Below are 17,544 nucleotides of genomic sequence, written 5' to 3' on the forward strand. Positions count from 1 at the left end.
AGAACGTGGTCTCGCCAGGGGCGTTCCCAAAGCGTTTCGAAAAACAGCTAGAGTTCCTGAAGGGGAGCTTTAGTCAGAGACAGGTTTGCATAACCGCATTTCATTGTAAGAGCCACAAAATGATCAACCATTAATTTTATGCCTCATTATCAAGACATAATAAGTTAAACGAGGCTAGGCACTAATAATAGTTTACTGGATCAGGTTAATTCACATTAACTTAACTTAAGTGGATCAGGTTATTTCACATTAACTTAACTAGATGCATGTTACAGTTTATTCTACTTGCCTGTGTATCCAATGAAGCATTCACATCGAAAGGATTTTGGCGACACTGGTAGACACACCCCACTTCTGCAGCGCTTGACACAGTTGCTTTGGCCAAGTATTTCAGAGCAGTTAATACCTATGAAGTACAGGTATCAGTTAACATTTTCTTATTTGTACAGTTATAAAATATATTACACTTCTATGAAAGGATGTGTGGAGTAGATGATCTGAAAAGAATCAGTTAATGTTTCAGTGAGAAAAGTTCAGTTTCTGGGAGTATGTTACTATAATGCATAATAAACCCCCCAAAAATCATATAATTTAAAGGGCGAATTATTTGATCTAATAAGAGCATAATCACCTCTAACATTTATTTAACTTTACAGTTGACAACCCATGTCAGTCAAGACTTTAGCAGAAATCATTCCACTCCAGTACAATGTATATCCAATAAAACACTACAAAAAATCCCTACTGAATGCTTAAACTGTTCATAACAATGTTTAATCATTCAGTGCATTAAATAATTCATAGCAGATATCAATATACCACAGTACTCAAACCATTTGCAATGATACTACACTTTAAATATGCTACTAAGTTTAAATACACTGCAATGTCCTTTTAAGTGCTCACTGAGAGCCCTATGTTTAAACAGTGTTTGGGGACAAATTTTATTGATAACTGCAAACAGAGAGACAACATTTAAATCTGAATGTTAGCGAAGGAAAACAAAGTAACAAGTAATTAAGCATGCTTTCAGGTACCGAATGCCATTTCAGAGAGGGAAAAAAATGAGAAAGAAAGAGACAGACAGAGAGAGAGAGAGAGAGTGCATGAGTGAGAGAGCGCGAGACAGTGAGCGAGAGACAGTGAGCAAGAGGTTTCTTTAAAAAAAATAGCCCATGGGAGAGCCATATTATCAAGAAATGATTGCACTGAGCTAAACCGAACTAGCAATTATCACAGATAAATAATTAATAATGATTAGCAAAGAAACAAGAAAACATTTAAGAGACGTGAAATCCTGGAGCCTTCACTTCACCGTTTGACAGATGAATTTAATTCCCTTAAACAGTCCTTTAGAAAGACTTACTTAAATATGACTCTAGACAGCACATCCTTAAGTGTTGCTTAAAAGAGCATAATAAACCATTACAGATGGTACAGTTTGACTTTTTCACAGTATGACAACTTAGTCCTATCAGTATTACTGTATCAAATGTAACAGTAACAGTAAATGTAATAATATGGAGTATAAAGTCATTTGCTCATGTATGACACTATCATTAAACAATTGTTTTGAGAAATGTGTTTATGCTTTGAACATGTTTTATACACTGTACATTTTTGTAAGAAATTTCTGTACTTTTGTACTTGTACTTTTTCGAAGTTTTAATCAATTGAAAATGGAAACCTAAGACACATTCGCGCAATGATTATTTTTGCTGCAAGGAAATTGTATCACATCGAGATACGAACATATTGTATCCATTTCAGAATTTGAAATTTGTGCACTGTTAAAACTCTAGTGATAACGTAATAAATAAATTTGTAATGAATTGTTTGCTGAAGCATGACATGAACTAAAAGATAAGGCAAATGATATACTTACCTGTAAATACTGATGGGCACAAGCACTGGTAAGAAGCCTGACTTGGTTGAGCAGAGTGAATGCCTATGCAGATTGCACCATTTAAGCATGGACCTTCAGAACACATGTCCAAAGCTTCACAATATGGTTCAAAGTAGGGCTTGTGGCACTGACAGCCATATGCAAACTGCCCAATTTTCGCCCTACAAACACCTTTTCCTGAGCACAAGCGGAAATGTGGAGAGCTCTGACAGTGTTGCTCTTTGACCAGCACAGTAAAGCGGAGGCCAAGCTGGCATAAATGGCTACTGCCTTTATGAGTGGCGGTGAAATAATGAATGCCAGGGGAAAGCCACTTTGAGGCCACCTGCATGCTACCATTCATACAGCTGGCAAAAAGGTGTTGGTTCTCTACTTGCTCTGTAAAGCAAATGTCAAATTCTTCTTTTGACACATTAATTAGATTTATTCCATACTGCTCTAGTATTGGGTCAGTGAAGGCAAACAGTTTATCTCCCAACTGGACCTCCATGGGGCATAACTGAGGAAATGCATACGATTGATCCATCCAGTACTCTTGCGCACTTTCCAAAATACCATTCCAGCAGTGATTCACATTCTTGCAGGTGTTCTCCATGACAGACAACCTCAGGGTGATGTTCCTTGGCTGAGTGTGCCAGTCATGATAGCGGGGTCTGCGGCAAATTAACTGGCTTGAGACAATAAAATGGCTAAATAGAAGGACGAGCAGTTTAAGCACATTTGTCTTTTCCGCTGTTGTCATGTTCATGTTTCACACACATGAAGGCTTTTGTGCAGTCTTAAATACAGATCAGGTGAAGGTAATGCTCTGCCTGCTATGTGTTAGTCAATCAGAAGACAGATGCACATCTAAGGGAGGAAACAAATACAACATCAGTTAATCTGCATTAAAACATAACAAGGATTCACAAGGGACACTTAAAATGTACCCTCATTTAATATCGGGTATTCAGCATGACAGTACAACAGCAACATCTATTTATTGTAGCATATGTTGATGATTAAAAGGCATTTAATAGGTTACAGCAGTGATTTCTCTTTACCTTTCTCAACCACTTTTCAACCGATTTGAGCAATTTCTCTCCCCTAATTTTTTATAGTTTTGTTGAACCCATGCTTGTCTCCATTTGACAAGACAATGGTATCAGAGGTGTCCAGTTAAGCTGATGACAGTCTACAACGTATTCCAACATTGTTGCTTCCACCAATCATCCATCTTATTAGTAACTACAGAAAACATGTCTGTAGTAAAGGTAAAATCCAACCTTAACCCTCCTGTCTACTCAATTGGGTACATATTTTGTGGTCGGGGGAGTGCAGACTGTCTTGACATCAGGAGTAAAAGACAGATAATCAACAATATCCAAGTTGAACGGTCATGCCCCATGTATGTTTTATTTACAGAAAATTCTACTTACAAGATCATTTGCCATCACTTGCCATCATTATTTGCGAGTATAATGTGAGTTTGATGACTGAAGGACAATCCAGAAAAAAATTATATCTCAGTACTTTCGCATTTTCAACATTCAGAAGGATTTTACTGTAGGATCTGTTCTTGATGACTCTTGCCATGCCTCCCTCAGACAGGTTCTCCTCTCGAAACTACAGTCATCAGATATTATTGAACAATCATAAAATATCAAATTACACCATGCACCCTGTAACAGTTATGGGGAGTTCATTTCAAGAGCTGGATATTAAAATCAGTGCTTTCGTAGCCAAAATCATTTTTAAAAAATCATAATTTTTGTAAATATGAAACTATGATTTCCACCAAACAGTTTAATCCATCCATCCCTTATTATGGAATATTCCAATGCTTTTATTTAGCAGTAAACCTAAGTTCTCAACATGGAGTAGTCAGAAAGAAGCAATGAGCCTAGGGCAGTAAATAAGCAATCGCTTATTAAAGAATGTTATTACAAAATACAAATTTGTAGCATCTAAACATGACATCAATCCCAACTGATATCCTGTTTTCGAATTGTTTTGCTGGGAGTTTCTTGCCTGCGTCAGCGTCTTAACCATACTGTTTCTTTCTTTTTCATATCAATAATTTTGCGCTATCGTTTTCATCTGTTGTATTTTTCACGTTCTCTTCTACCGTATTTTTTTTTCTCTCGAAGAGCGATTTTGTATTTTGTCAAGACAGCGAGAGGAGGCCATCCACACCAGATCCACGCTATCTAAAATAATATCAACAAATCTTCGACTAAGGTGTGTTAAACAACATGTCAAACATTCAGCTTGTTCAGTGTGTTGAGTGCAGGATGTTTAGTCATTCTTCCTCCGTCATTAGTAATAGCTTTATTTGTGATAAATGCATGTTAGTTAGCTCTCTGACGGAGAAGATTGCAGCATTAGAGGTGTGCATCCAGACTCTAGAGAGGGTTAGTGAGAGTGAGAGCAGCATAGTTTCTGTAGGGGAAAGTCTGGATGCCTTAGGCGGAGTTAGCAATCCCCCAACTCCAGCATTAGAGCCCTCACAGCGGGGCGAATGGGTGACGACTCGGCGGCATAATCGCAAAGCCAAAGCTAAAGCTAAGGCTCGCCCACGGGAGCACCACTCCTCTCCGCTTCATGTGTCCAACAGGTTTGCTCTCCTCAGTGAAGCACGCACTGAGAAACCTGAAAGAGCTCTGGTTATAGGTGACTCTATCTTGCAGCACGTGAAATTAGCTAGGCCTTTAGGGCAGCTTTAGTTAGGTGTATACCGGGAGCCTGGGCGACCGGACATAGCAGGTAATCTTAGGGTCTTAGGCAAGCACAGGTTTATATACACCTTTGTCAGTCTGAGGTTACTAAGAGGTGTGAAAATTAGCGAAGGCGATGTCCAATGCTGTAATATGCTCTGGCCCCATCCCAATGCGGTGTGGCGATGTAGCTTGCAGCAGGTTATGGTCGCTGAACTGCTGGATGTCCAGGTGGTGCTCCGAAAACAATGTGGGCTTTATAGATAATTGGACTATCTTTGAGGGCAAGGCTGGCCTTTTAGGGCGGGACGGTGTCCATCCTACTTGGGAAGGTGCTGCTCTCATTTCTTGCAGCATAGCACATCGTCTCAGAACAGGCCTAGTTAAACGGTGACAATCCAGGGCCAAGGCCAGGGAGCAGACAAGCAGGTTAAACTGACCGTCTGCTAGCTGCACTGAGTCGTCACTTAGGTTCCACCACATTGACTGTGTCTGTTCCCCGAGCTAAACAAAATTATAGACATACTCAGACAGTTTGTTTTAGTAACCTAATTAACATAAAATTAAATCAAACCGAATGCATAGCCAGCATCATTGATCTGAAGTTAGGACTGTTGAATGTTAGATCTCTTACGTCTAAAGCGCTTATTGTTAATGATATCATTACTGATCGGGAGTTTGATGTCCTGTGTTTAACAGAAACGTGGATTAAACCAAACGAGTTTGTAGCATTAAATGAAGCTAGTCCTCCCAGGTACAGTTACATACATCAGCCCCGTCTAACTGGCAAAGGAAGAGGCGTCGCAGTCATCTATAATGATAATCACAGAAAAACCTAGTCATAAATTCAACACATTTGAAGTTCTTTATACTAACATAACATAGGTAGCCACTAAAAATAAGTCTACCAAGGTGATTCCAGTAATTATTATTTACAGACTCCCAGGGCCATATTCAGAATTCCTATGTGAATTCGTGGATTTCATCTCTAACCTGGTTGTTTCTTTAGACAAAGCATTAATTGTTGGAGACTTCAATATTCATTTTGATAATCCAGATGACTCTCTAAGAACATCAGTTGTGTCCATTCTTGATTCAGTAGGGGTTAATCAGAATGTAATAGGACCCACCCATAGTGGTGGTCACACTCTTGATTTAATACTAACATTCGGGTTAAATATAGAAAATATAGTCTCATTTCCACAGTCTGAAGCTCAGATCATTACCTCATCTCATTTAAAATGTGTCTTAATCATAATATATGCACCTTGCCACGTCACCATGTCAAACATACATACTTTCACGTCAACAACTGCACAGAGTTTTATCAGTAATCTCTCAGATTTGCCAACCATGATTGGATCGCCGTCTGATCCCAAAGAACTTGACCAGGCAACTGAATGCTTAGAATCAACGTTCTGCAACTCGCTAGATAAGGTAGCTCCACTTAAAAATAATTAGGGAGAAAAAGCTAGCACCCTGGTATAGCGATCACACACAAACTTTAATACAGACCACTCGAAAACTAGAACGTAAATGGCGTCAACCTAAATTGGTAGTATTTCAAATAGCATGGTAGGAGAGACTTTTGAGCTATAGGAAAGCTCTTAGTGCTGCTAGATCAATGTATCTCTCCACCCTAATTGAAGATAAAAGAAATAATCCTAAATTCTTATTTAATACTGTAGCAAAATTAACTAGGAATAAGACCACAATAGAAACACGCACATAATCATTATATAGCAGCGATGACTTCATGAATTTTTTCAATGGTAAAATTGAAAATATCAGGCAAAGAATTCAGACTATTAATTTAAAACTGGACAGTTTTATAACTAACCCTGTAGATAATAATATAATAATCAACAACCTGTATACTAGATCCTTTACCATCTTGTTTCCTCAAACAGATAATTCCTGAAACAATCAAACCTCTTTTAAAGATAATCAATTCTTCCCTTAGCATTGGCTATGTACCTAAATCTTTTAAATTAGCAGTTATCAAGCCCTTGATTAAAAAAACCTGTCTAACTACAGACCAATATGAAACCTCTCCTTTATCTCCAAGGTCCTAGAAAAGGTTGTAGCACGGCAGCTATGCTCATACTTACATCGGAATAACATTCATGAAATGTATCAGTCAGTTATTTAGGCCTCATCATAGCACAGAGACAGCACTGGTTAAAGCGGTAGATGACTTAATTCTGGCCTCTGATCAAGGTTGTGTCTCCTTGCTTGTGTTGCTTGACCTTGCACCTTTTGATACCACTGATCATGCTATTCTCCTCGATAGACTGGAAAATGTAGTAGGTATTAAGGGAACGGCCCTTTGCTGGCTCAGGTCTCATTTGACTGATCGTTATCAGTTTGTAAACGTAAATGGTGACATCTCTTCTCATACTAAGGTAAAGTTTGGTGTCCCGCAAGACTCTGTTTTAGGCCCATTGCTCTTTTCTTTATATATGCTACCTCTGGGCAAAATTATTCATTAACATGGTATTAGCTTCCACTGTTACGCTGATGACACACAGTTGTATGTTTCAGCTAAGCCAGATGACAGACACCAGCTTAATAAAGTTGAGGAATGTGTAAAAGACATTAGATACTGGATGCTTATTAATTTTCTCTTACTTAATTCTGACAAGACAGACGTACTAGGACCACATGCAGTTACAAGTAAGCTTTCTGATTACATAATAACTCTGGATGGCCTTTCTGTTTCATCATGGGCAGCAGTAAAAGATCTTGGTGTGATTATCGACTCTAGTCTTTTTTTTGAAGCTCATGTAGATAATATAACTAGGATTGCTTTCTTTCATTTCAGACATATAGCTAAAATAAAAATATATTGTAACTACACGATGCAGAAAAATTAGTTCATGCTTTTGTTACCTCTAGGTTGGATTATTGTAATGCCTTACTGTCTGGATGTTCCAGTAGATGCATAAACAAGCTCCAGTTAGTCCAGAATGCAACAGCGAGAGTCCTTACTACAACCAGAAGATATGACCACATCACCCCTATCTTATCCACACTGCATTGGCTCCCAATCAAATTTCGTATTGATTATAAAATACTACTATTCACCTATAAAGCACTAAATGTTCTCGCACCACAGTCCCTGAGTTTCTTTTATGATCCACCATGCCTACTTAGATCAAAAGGTGCAGGCTATTTGTTGGTACCTCGAATAGTGCATGCTACAGCTGGGGGTAGAGCTTTCTCTTACAAAGCCCCACAATTATGGAACAGCCTTCCACTTAGTGTTCGGGGCTCAGACACATTCTCAGTGTTTAAGTCTAGGCTGAAAACATATTTATTTAGTCAAGCCTTTTGTGAATAGTTTTTTCTTAGGTACAGGGACAGTCTGGAGGGTTCACAGGCATAGAGTGTTGTGGTGAAGTGGGATGTTTGGATGCTGTCGCCACTCCACTCTCACGCGTTCACTCAAGTGTGTCGACGGTGGAGTGGCTGGCTGCCTTATGTCCCAGGTTGCCCTCATGTCTGTGTTAGCTTCTGGCTCTCCCTTTTAGTTATGCTGTCATAGCTAGTCTTGCCGGAGTCCCTGCTTGCACTCTGCACGCAAAGTACATTGTCCTTAACCATTAGAGGACAAAAGCTTACCTAACAATCTCTCCCTCTCTCTCCATCTCTCTCTCTTCCTCACTCTCTGTCGAGCTACACATGCTACTTCTGAGATGCCAGTGATCTTGACCCCTTCTGCTCCCCAGACCTGCCTGACCCATCCTGATGCCCTACTTCTGGTTGGAGTTCTCATCTGTTGAGTTCGCTTGCTGCTGCTGGGGGTGGCTCCATATGGACGGCCTGAAGAACCATTTGGATTGCTGGGGATAGTGCCACCTGGGGGCTGTGGAGATGGCTTGGGGATCACATATGGGGAGCTGTACTGTAATGGCTTGGGACTGCGATTGCTGTAGTTGCCATGAGCACCTTCATACTCAGGACACCAATAGTGGACAGTGGATAGATTTTAACCATCCGGACTTCTTGCAAAAACTGTGATGAATTTATTGGTTGCACAATTGCACTATTTGTCCAAATAGTACACAATAATAGAAGGGATTTATTTATAATCGCACTATCCGTTGCACCCAGATGAGGATGGGTTCCCTTTTGAGCCTGGTCCCTCGCAAGGTTTCTTCCTTATATTGTCTCAGGGTGTTTTTCCTTGCCACCGTCGCCTCTGGCTTGCTCATTAGGGATAAATTCAAAGGGATAAATTCACATATTTAAAATATATTTTTTGTGAATCCATTTATTTCTGTAAAGCTGCTTTGTGACAATGTCCATTGTTAAAAGTGCTATACAAATAAAATTTTACTGAATTGAATTGAACTGAGAAACGAACTGCAGATATAAAGAGATCGTCTGACATCAACTGGAAAACATGAAATGCAATCTAAAATTAATAAAGAAATTTAACAAATTCCTTTATATAACATGGTGCAACTAATGTTACACAAAATCAAAAATTCAATACTTTTTAAATACTACAATGTGGCTAAAACATCAAATACTTTGAAGTATTAGTCTGAACAGGCTAACACTATGCTGACCTATTAATGAGTCACATTCCACGAGCTAGTTTGACTCAGACAGGCGAACAGACCATATGTTCCCCACTCACAAAGCTCGAGCACACTGCAAAAACTCCTCATCTGGTCAAGACTTGCAATCTTATTTCTAGCCATAAAATCTTATTGATCTTATTTTAAGAATAAAATACTATGCAAGAGCAGATTGTGTAAGATTATTGTGATTGTTTTAAGATTATTTATCTTTTTTTTCTTACTTAGTTAGCAAAGCTTAAAGTTAGTTATTTTACCTGCAAATTAAGCTTATTTACCATCACATGCCTCATTTGAGGCCAGCCTTGTATCTTTTAAGACTTTATTTTAGCTGTAATAACTGGTTTTAAGGTTGCCCAGTAAAAGATGCTCAATAATCACACTTAGGACTTGTTCATTAGTATTATTTATTCCAAATGCTTGTTTCATGTCAACACCAACACATTTATTTACAACCTAACAACAAATTATAAGACTCTGCAGTATTAAGTCACCACACTCTTTCCAATTATCCAGTATGGTTTTTAATTTCCAGTTTTAAGTGCAATGACATCTTCCAGATTATATTTTGTCAATACATACACACTGTTTTTGAAACTGACTGGATAATATGACATAGGATCGAGGAGCTTTTCAGCATCTATAAACTCTGTTGCCTGGTATTTTGAGAAGCAGCAAGTAATGATTTTGCTTTGTTTTTGCGTGGTATCTACTGTGTGTTACAAGAGTCTTCATTTGAATAAATAATTGTTGACAATATGTATGCGTGATCTTGATTTTAATAGTCTTGTTTTAAGTTTAAATGCTTTGTCTCATTTTAAGTCAGAATATATAATGATGACAATTCTTAAATTAAGAGGAATTGTATTGTTTAGTAGCTCTGGTTTTAAGATATTTTCACATAAATTAAGATAAGCAAACTGTTTAAAAATTAATTAAAAAGATAGTTTTAAGTTAATTAGACTAAATACACTGCTTGCAATAAGTGTTTTAATGCTTATTTTAAGACATTTTGTTCTTTTCTAAAGCTTAGATATGTTTTCTTATTTCAAGAAATCTTACCAAGTGTAATTATCTTACTGCAATGGCAGATAATTTGACTTGTTTCTAGTCCGTATCTTCTTAAATCATGCATTTGTTTCTTATATTTAGACGGTTATTTTTTACAGTGCATGGGCTGCCATAGCAAAGGTGAATTCTCTGCAGCCCTTTTTTAATGCAGCCTACTATTTAATTAGCTTAGTGTTCAAAACAGAAATTTGGTATTAAAAGCACAGACATCAAAAGCTAAAACTGTGAATAGATGCAGTTCAGTGCAGCCAAGTGGCAAAAAAATTATTCCCAACAAACACCATTGTTAGGAACACAATGGTGAAAACAACATAATATCAACAACACCCTAGCCTTGGGTGATCAGGCCCTGGCCGGTGTCCAAGTGGCTTATTTTCTATGGATTACCCTACTCTTCCTTCAGCCTTGCCAACATGCCTAATGCAACCATATTGGCCTCCACAGTGATAAAGGCTGTAGCAAGCCCCGCTAGCACCCTTAATGCATGCTCAGTGCCACTGGTTCCATATGGATTCCTACCGTTACACCTAACACCAATCAAACAGGTCTGCCTAACACAACCAGAGCCATGCAGACCTCCCCAGTGACTAAGGCTGTGAGGCACTCTTCCACCAAGTCTGCATACTTGGCTCACTTCCTTTCATTGCCCTCCTCCAGCATGACCACATGCTTTGATGTTTCCAAAACCAGCATTTTGTCTGGTCTCAAGGTGGACTCTGCGATGTTTTCTGGGAATTGGAGCTGCTTCCTCAGGTCCACCCTCATTTGCCAGTCATGTGCTGTTCCAAAGAGCCCTGCTGGGCTGGGCGGGACTGGGCTGGGGCTTCTCCTCAGCTCTAATAAGGCAACTGCCTGCCTTGCTGCTCGGAGGTGCTCGCACAGGTCTCTAGCACTGCAGATGGTGTCAGCAATTGCCTTCAGCAACTGGTCATGCTGCCAGCAGTAGCAACTTTCACCCAGCACTTTGGAGCAGCAGCTGAGAATGTGCTCCAATGCTCCTCTTCTGAGGAGCAAAGGACATGGTGGTGATTCAACCTTCCCCAGCTGAAGAGGCTGGATGGATTGGTAGAATGTCAGACAGACTAGGTCAGGAACTTGATGTGGAAAGGCTCAGCCTGCTACAAATCAGACCAGGAGATCTTCCAATCTGTTCACATCTTGTTGGTGCACTTTATTGACATATCCCTACCATCCACCAGCAGCTCCTCCGCCCTGGCTCTCACCTTCTCTTAGACCTCTTGTTGTGAAGCTACTGAGCCCTGCCTGACTGGATGCCACTGTCCCCACCAGAGCTCCCTGCTGTAGCTGTGACTCAGCCTGTTCCACTGCATCCTGAGCCTGCCACTTTCTCACAGTTTGCACTTCAGTGACAGCCTGGGAGAATTTTGGGTTGCTCAACTCCCTGTACTGCAGTGCATGGATGCTCTCTTGCATGGATAACGTCTCCAGGTTACGCATGTAACCATGGTTCCCCGAGGGAACGAGACGCTGCGTCGAAACGCTATGGGAACGCCTTCAGCGTGACCGCACTCTGAATCACATGTGTAATCAGTCCAATGGATGGGCGAGATGTCACGGGCGGGGTGACGTAGTGACCCGGAAGCATAAAAGCCCGAGCTGCAAACGCCGCGCTAGCTTCTGAGAAATGAGGCAAGCACGGCAGGGATGCCGGAAGTGTGGCACTGAGACGCAGCGTCTCGTTCCCTCAGGGAACCATGGTTACATGCGTAACCTGGAGATGTTCCCCTTCAGGAACTTGAGCTGCGTCGAAATGCTATGGGAACGAGTATGCCCACGCCGCCAGACTTACAAATCCCTGCCTAGTGTGGAAAAGGCACAGCTCAAGGCAAAAGGACAGAAGAGCCAGGAGCGGCTCGCATATCCAGGCCATAGAACCTGGCAAACGTCAGGGGCGTGGACCAACCCGCCGCGTTGCAGATGTCCTGCATGGACAAGCCTGCCAGAAAGGCCTTCGAGGCCGCCACACCTCGGGTAGAGTGAGCCTTGACCCACAAGGGTGAGGGGAGACCAGAGGACTCATAAGCCAGGGAAATGGCCTCCACAATCCACCGGCTGAGGGTCTGCTTGGTTGCAGGAAGACCCCTCTTCGGGGGACCAAAGCATACAAGCAATTGGTCCGCCCTCCTCCACAGGGCAGCTCTGTGCACGTATGCATCCAATGCTCGCACTGGACACGTACAGTTAAGCTTCCGATGGTCGGGCTCCCGAAAGGGAGGAGGACAGAAGGCCTGCAGCACGACCGGTCGTGGTGCCGAGGAGGGAACTTTCGGTATGCACCCCGCTCGGGGGTACAAGAACGCTTTGGTCAGAGCGGGCAGAAAGTCTAAGTAGGAAGGGGCCACAGAGAGAGCCTGAAGATCCCCCACTCTCCTAAGAGAGGAAATAGCCAAGAGAAAGGCAGTTTTCAACGTCAAAAGACGGTCCGAAATCTCCTCTATATGCTCGAAAGGGGGTTTACAGAGAGCCTCTAAAACCACGGCCAGGTCCCAAGGAGGGACCCGAGATCGCACTGGAGGTCTGAGCCTCAGCGCACCGCGGAGGAAACATGTAACCAGGGGGTGCCTGCCCACTGACTGACCACTGACAGGGGCGTGGCAGGCCGCAATAGCCGCCACGTAGACCTTCAGGGTGGAGTGGGTCAGCCCTGTGGAGAGACGGGCCTGCAAGAACTCCAGCACTGTACCAACTGGGCAGTGAACGGGGTCGAGCCGGCAGTCTCCGCACCAGGAAGTGAAAAGTTTCCACTTCAGGGCGTACAGTTTCCTCGTTGAGGGAGCTCTGGACTGGAGGATGGTCTCAACAACCCCAGCTGAGAGACCGGAAGCTCTGAGTTGTGCCCCCTCAGAGGCCACACCCACAGCTTCCACAACTCCGGGAGGGGGTGAAGGATGTCACCCCCCTGCCTGTGAGAGGAGATCCCTCCTGATGGGAATCTCCCATGGAGAGCTGTTGAGAAGGGAAATCAGGTCTGAGAACCATACTCGGCCAGGCCAGAACAGGGCTACTAGCAGCAAGCGGACCCCGTCCCGGCGCACTCTCTCCAGAACTCTTCCTCATAACTCTTCCTCCCGTACAGACGCAGCCTCGGCCACGGCCATGTCTGTACCATAGCATCCACTCCTAGGGATAGATACCAGAGGGGACAGTGAGACGTCTCCTGAGTCGCAAACAGATCCACCTGAGCTCGGCCGAACATACGCCATATCTGCTCCACCACCTCAGGGTGGAGCCTCCATTCCCCGGGCATCGGCCCCTGCATCGACAGGGCGTCTGCTCCCATATTGAGACGGCCAGGGATATAAACTGCACTCAGCGAGAGGAGTTTCCCCTGGGACCACACAAGGATCTGGAGGGAGAGCCTGTAAAGGGGGCGCGAGCGCAGACCTCCCTGGTGGTTGATATAAGAGACCACTGCCTTGTTGTCGGTGCGCACCAACATGTGGCGACCTCTTATGTCCGGGAGAAAGTGTTTCAGTGCTAGAAGCATGGCCAGCATATCTAGGCAGTTGATGTGCCAAGTGAGATGGAGGCCGCTCCACATACCATGGGCAGAGCGGCCACTCATGACCGCTCCCCATCCGGTGAGAGATGCATCCGTCGCTAGCGTTACGCGGCGACAAGGAGCTCCCAGCACCGGGCCCTGAGACAAGAACCCAGGTTCCCTCCACATGTCTAAGGCATCTGCTCCGATCGAGCTAATATCAACCAGTCGTCAATATAATTCAGTATGCGGATGCCCCGGAGTCGCATAGGAGCCAGAGCAGCATCCACACACTTCGTGAAGGTGCAGGGTGAGAGTGCTAGGCCGAACGGAAGAACCCGATATTGGTAAGCTTCGCCCCCAAAAGCGAACCTCAGGAACTTCCTGTGTTGAGGAAGGATGGAGATATGGAAATATGCATCTCTTAGGTCAATCGTGACAAACCAGTCGTCGGAGCTGATCTGAGACACGACCTTTGTTACCGGGAGCATCCTGAACTTCAGTCGTGCGACTGAGAGGTTCAACTGCCGCAAGTCCAAAATGGGACACAGCCCTCCACCCTTCTTGGGAACAATGAAGTACCGGCTGTAGAGCCCGGACTCTCTGTCACGAGGAAGGACCACCTCAATGGCCTCCTTCCTCAGGAGAGTGTGTACTTCCTGTTCCATTACCAGAGCCTGCTCGGGACCCACCAGAGTGGGAAGAACCCCGGAAAAGCGAGACGGAGGAGAGCCGAACTGAATTCGGTAGCCTCTCTCTACAGTACACAGGACCAATTGAGACACATTCGGCAGAAGTTTCCACGCTGCCAAATAGCTCGCTAAGGGGATCAGCCTCTCGAGACTGACCTCTGGTACGGCAAGAGCGGCTAGCTTGGTGCCCTGGAGCAGCAAACCGACAGGGGACGACTGAACTAGCTGCTCTGAAGGTCTCCAAAGAGGCCGGAGACCACTGCGCCCTGAAGCACCATAGGTGGCAGGGTTGGCAGACCAATCTCCCGAGGGCACTGAGGCGAGACAGCCACCGTATAATGAGGTGTACACCGTCCCGCCCCAGAGGGGCCCGCCCTCAGAAGCCCTGGGCCCAAGGTGTCAGGACTTCTTAGCCGCGGCCCTCCTCGCCAAAATAACGGTCCTCAGATCCATCTTCGTGTCAGAGGGACCGGGCCCAGAGTGCCGCAGAGACTACCAGTCCCGCTGCGGGGGAGCATGGGAGGCGACGCTCTGTTTCTGTGCCTCCCTGTGAGAGGAGCCAGTACACGGAGGGGGCTGCCTCCGCCCAGCAGCCCCACGAGCCAGGGAGCGGCAAGGGAGAAACCGCTGGAACGCCGCCGCCTGCGTACGAGCCTGCTGGTACCTGTCGATGACAGCGCTAACAGTGCCGCCGAACAGACCAGAGCAGGTCAGCCTGGTACGCCTGTAACACCGCCATGGTGTGCAGACACGCACCAGCCTGACCCGCTGCCGTGTACGCCTTGCCCACCAGCGCTGAGGTGGTCCGCAGCGGCTTGGTGAGCAGCGCCGGAGCCTTCAGGGACGAAGCTGCACCAGGGGACAGATAGCTAGCTAGCGTCTGTTCAACCCTGGGCATCGCCCTGTAGCCAGTATGGTCCAGCCCTGCCACGTTAGCAAAGTAAGAGGAGGCGGGACTGAATAAACGGGCCGAAAAAGGCCTCCTCCATGACCTCGACACCTCAGTGTGGAGGTCAGGGAAAAAAGGCAGGCTCTGGCGTGGAGGTGGCGGTTTACTGCGCAGGAAGTGCTCATCTAGCTTAGACCCCTGCGGTTCAACCCGCGTTTCAGCGGGCCAGTCAATGCTAAGTTTAGCAATGGCCCACAAAACCACCTCCAGCAGCTCCTCATATCGAGGAGACTGCGGCAAATCAGAGTCGGCGTCCTCCATGTCAACCTCCTCGGAGGAAGACAGGCGGAGCGCTGGGCCCGCTCCCCAGGGGGGAGAAACCGCAGAGCGGGCTTCCGAACCCAGAGAGCGGACAGTGGATCTGGAGGGTGAGGAAGGAGAAAGGGACTCGTTCGTCTCCATTCCCTCCGCCAGATCCATCTGCGAGCCCCACGAGCGCAACCGCCGCTCTGCCTCGGCAGAAGCAGGGCCGGCACCGCGAGGCACGCGAGTGAAGGCTCCCTCCTCAAAGAGAGCCTTCCAGGAGCGAAGCGCGCGCAGCCTTTTTTTCTGGCAAACGCTCGCAATGCGAGCAGCCGGCTCCCTCGAGAGCCGACTCTGCGTGCTCCGCTCCCCTCTCGCCCTTATGTTCGGATTTGTCACTGGCCTTACGCATGCCTTTTTCAGACAACACAAAATAGACAAACAATGGACAAACAATATGACATAGAGCGCTTGCTGAATGACAGAAAGCTAGCGCGGCATTTGCAGCTCGGGCTTTTATGCTTCCGGGTCGCTATGTCACCCCGCCCGTTACGTCTCGCCCATCCATTGGACTGATTACACGTGTGATTCAGAGCGCGGTCACGCTGAAGGCGTTCCCATAGCGTTTCGACGCAGCTCGAGTTCCTGAAGGGGAACCATGAATTTCTCACTCAGGCTGCTGGTCGGGAGATTCAGTTCACTGTCGTACAGAGCAATGCTGCTCAGACTTCATGGTAGGCCCAGCCACCAATGGAGGTGATGTCTGATCCTCCTCTGGAAGCTCAGTTGATAAGCACAGCTGATAAGGATTCATTGACCAGTAGTCTATGCTATCAGTCTATGCTATCAGTGGCTGGACTTCTCTGGCTTGAAGCACATCCAATCCCAAGTGATAAGCCTTTCCATGCTCTGCAGGATCCATCCACACCCTGCACTGTAGCTGCTGTTACCGTCAGGTCATCCATAAATGCTCTGGGGGGGCTGCCAGACTCCAAACTTGTTCAGAGGGCCTCTGCATTCCACCTCAGCTGACTTGACCAGCATATTCATGGTCAGGGCAAATAGGGTCACTGAAATTGTATATCCAGTAATGATCCCTTTTTCCAGCCAATGTCCTTCTAACAGGACTGCCCCAGAGGTGACTCTCACATTGTCTCTCAGGAGGAAGGCAAATGTAGACAGCTGAGAGCATAGCCATTTCAGTAATTCCTACAACATGGAGATTAAAATAAGTCCATACAGTACATATAAGTACACATGCATAAGTACAGTATTTTCTCATGGACTGCTCAGTCTGGTTCAGCTCTCAGAATCAGGACCAGAATCCTAGTAAGCATTACCAGGAGAGGCTCGACCAGAGGGAGGAAAAATTAACTGGAATTTCTGCCTGAAACCATAAAAGTGTCTATCTTTGCTTCAACCTTAGCTATGCTTCTTAATGTTCAATGCTTTGATCTCTTTCAGAGAGATCATTTAAAATCCAGACCATACAAAAATGTTTTGGCTCTTAAAGTTAGAAATTTGTGCTTGAATTCTCCATTGTAGACTAACTATCAAATACCATAAGTTTCATCCTTCTGTTCCAAATGAAACGTGTTACAACATATTTACACCAGGCAGGCTGTTGATTCACCCCTGAACTAAAAAAAATGTTTTTTTTTTTTTTAAGGTTTAACTCCTCTTGGATGTAGATTGGCGTTTCAATCAAACACAGTACAAAAGTTATTTTCTATTGAAAACCTACTTTCTCAGTGTTTACTTATAAATTGATTAGATGGCAAATGGTGTTTCAGCTCAGTTAGCATTGTCACTCAATTCAATCAGATGCAGTAAGCTTTTTACATGACCAAAGAGTTATAGTTCTACTGAAGCTTCGCCGGAATGAGAACTGTTATT

At 44.7% G+C, this 17,544-nt stretch overlaps 1 protein-coding gene and 1 pseudogene across 1 annotated transcript in view; both read right to left on the reverse strand.

Annotated features, from left to right (window-relative positions):
• Positions 1 to 213: 213 nt before the first annotated feature.
• The window catches only part of LOC117596308 (protein eyes shut homolog), a 47,646-nt gene continuing 30,315 nt past the window's right edge, over positions 214 to 17,544 (reverse strand). The window contains exons 2-3 of the mRNA XM_053230888.1: positions 1,886 to 2,755; positions 214 to 406 (exon numbers count right to left, since the gene is read on the reverse strand). Of these exons, the coding sequence (XP_053086863.1) occupies positions 282 to 406; positions 1,886 to 2,654 (894 nt within the window). The 5' untranslated portion in view covers positions 2,655 to 2,755 and the 3' untranslated portion in view covers positions 214 to 281. The remainder of the gene's footprint in view (positions 407 to 1,885; positions 2,756 to 17,544) is intronic.
• Positions 10,827 to 11,720, reverse strand: LOC128317623 (uncharacterized; annotated as a pseudogene).

Source organism: Pangasianodon hypophthalmus, chromosome 28 (genome assembly GCF_027358585.1).
Source record: "Pangasianodon hypophthalmus isolate fPanHyp1 chromosome 28, fPanHyp1.pri, whole genome shotgun sequence".
NCBI lineage: Eukaryota > Metazoa > Chordata > Actinopteri > Siluriformes > Pangasiidae > Pangasianodon > Pangasianodon hypophthalmus.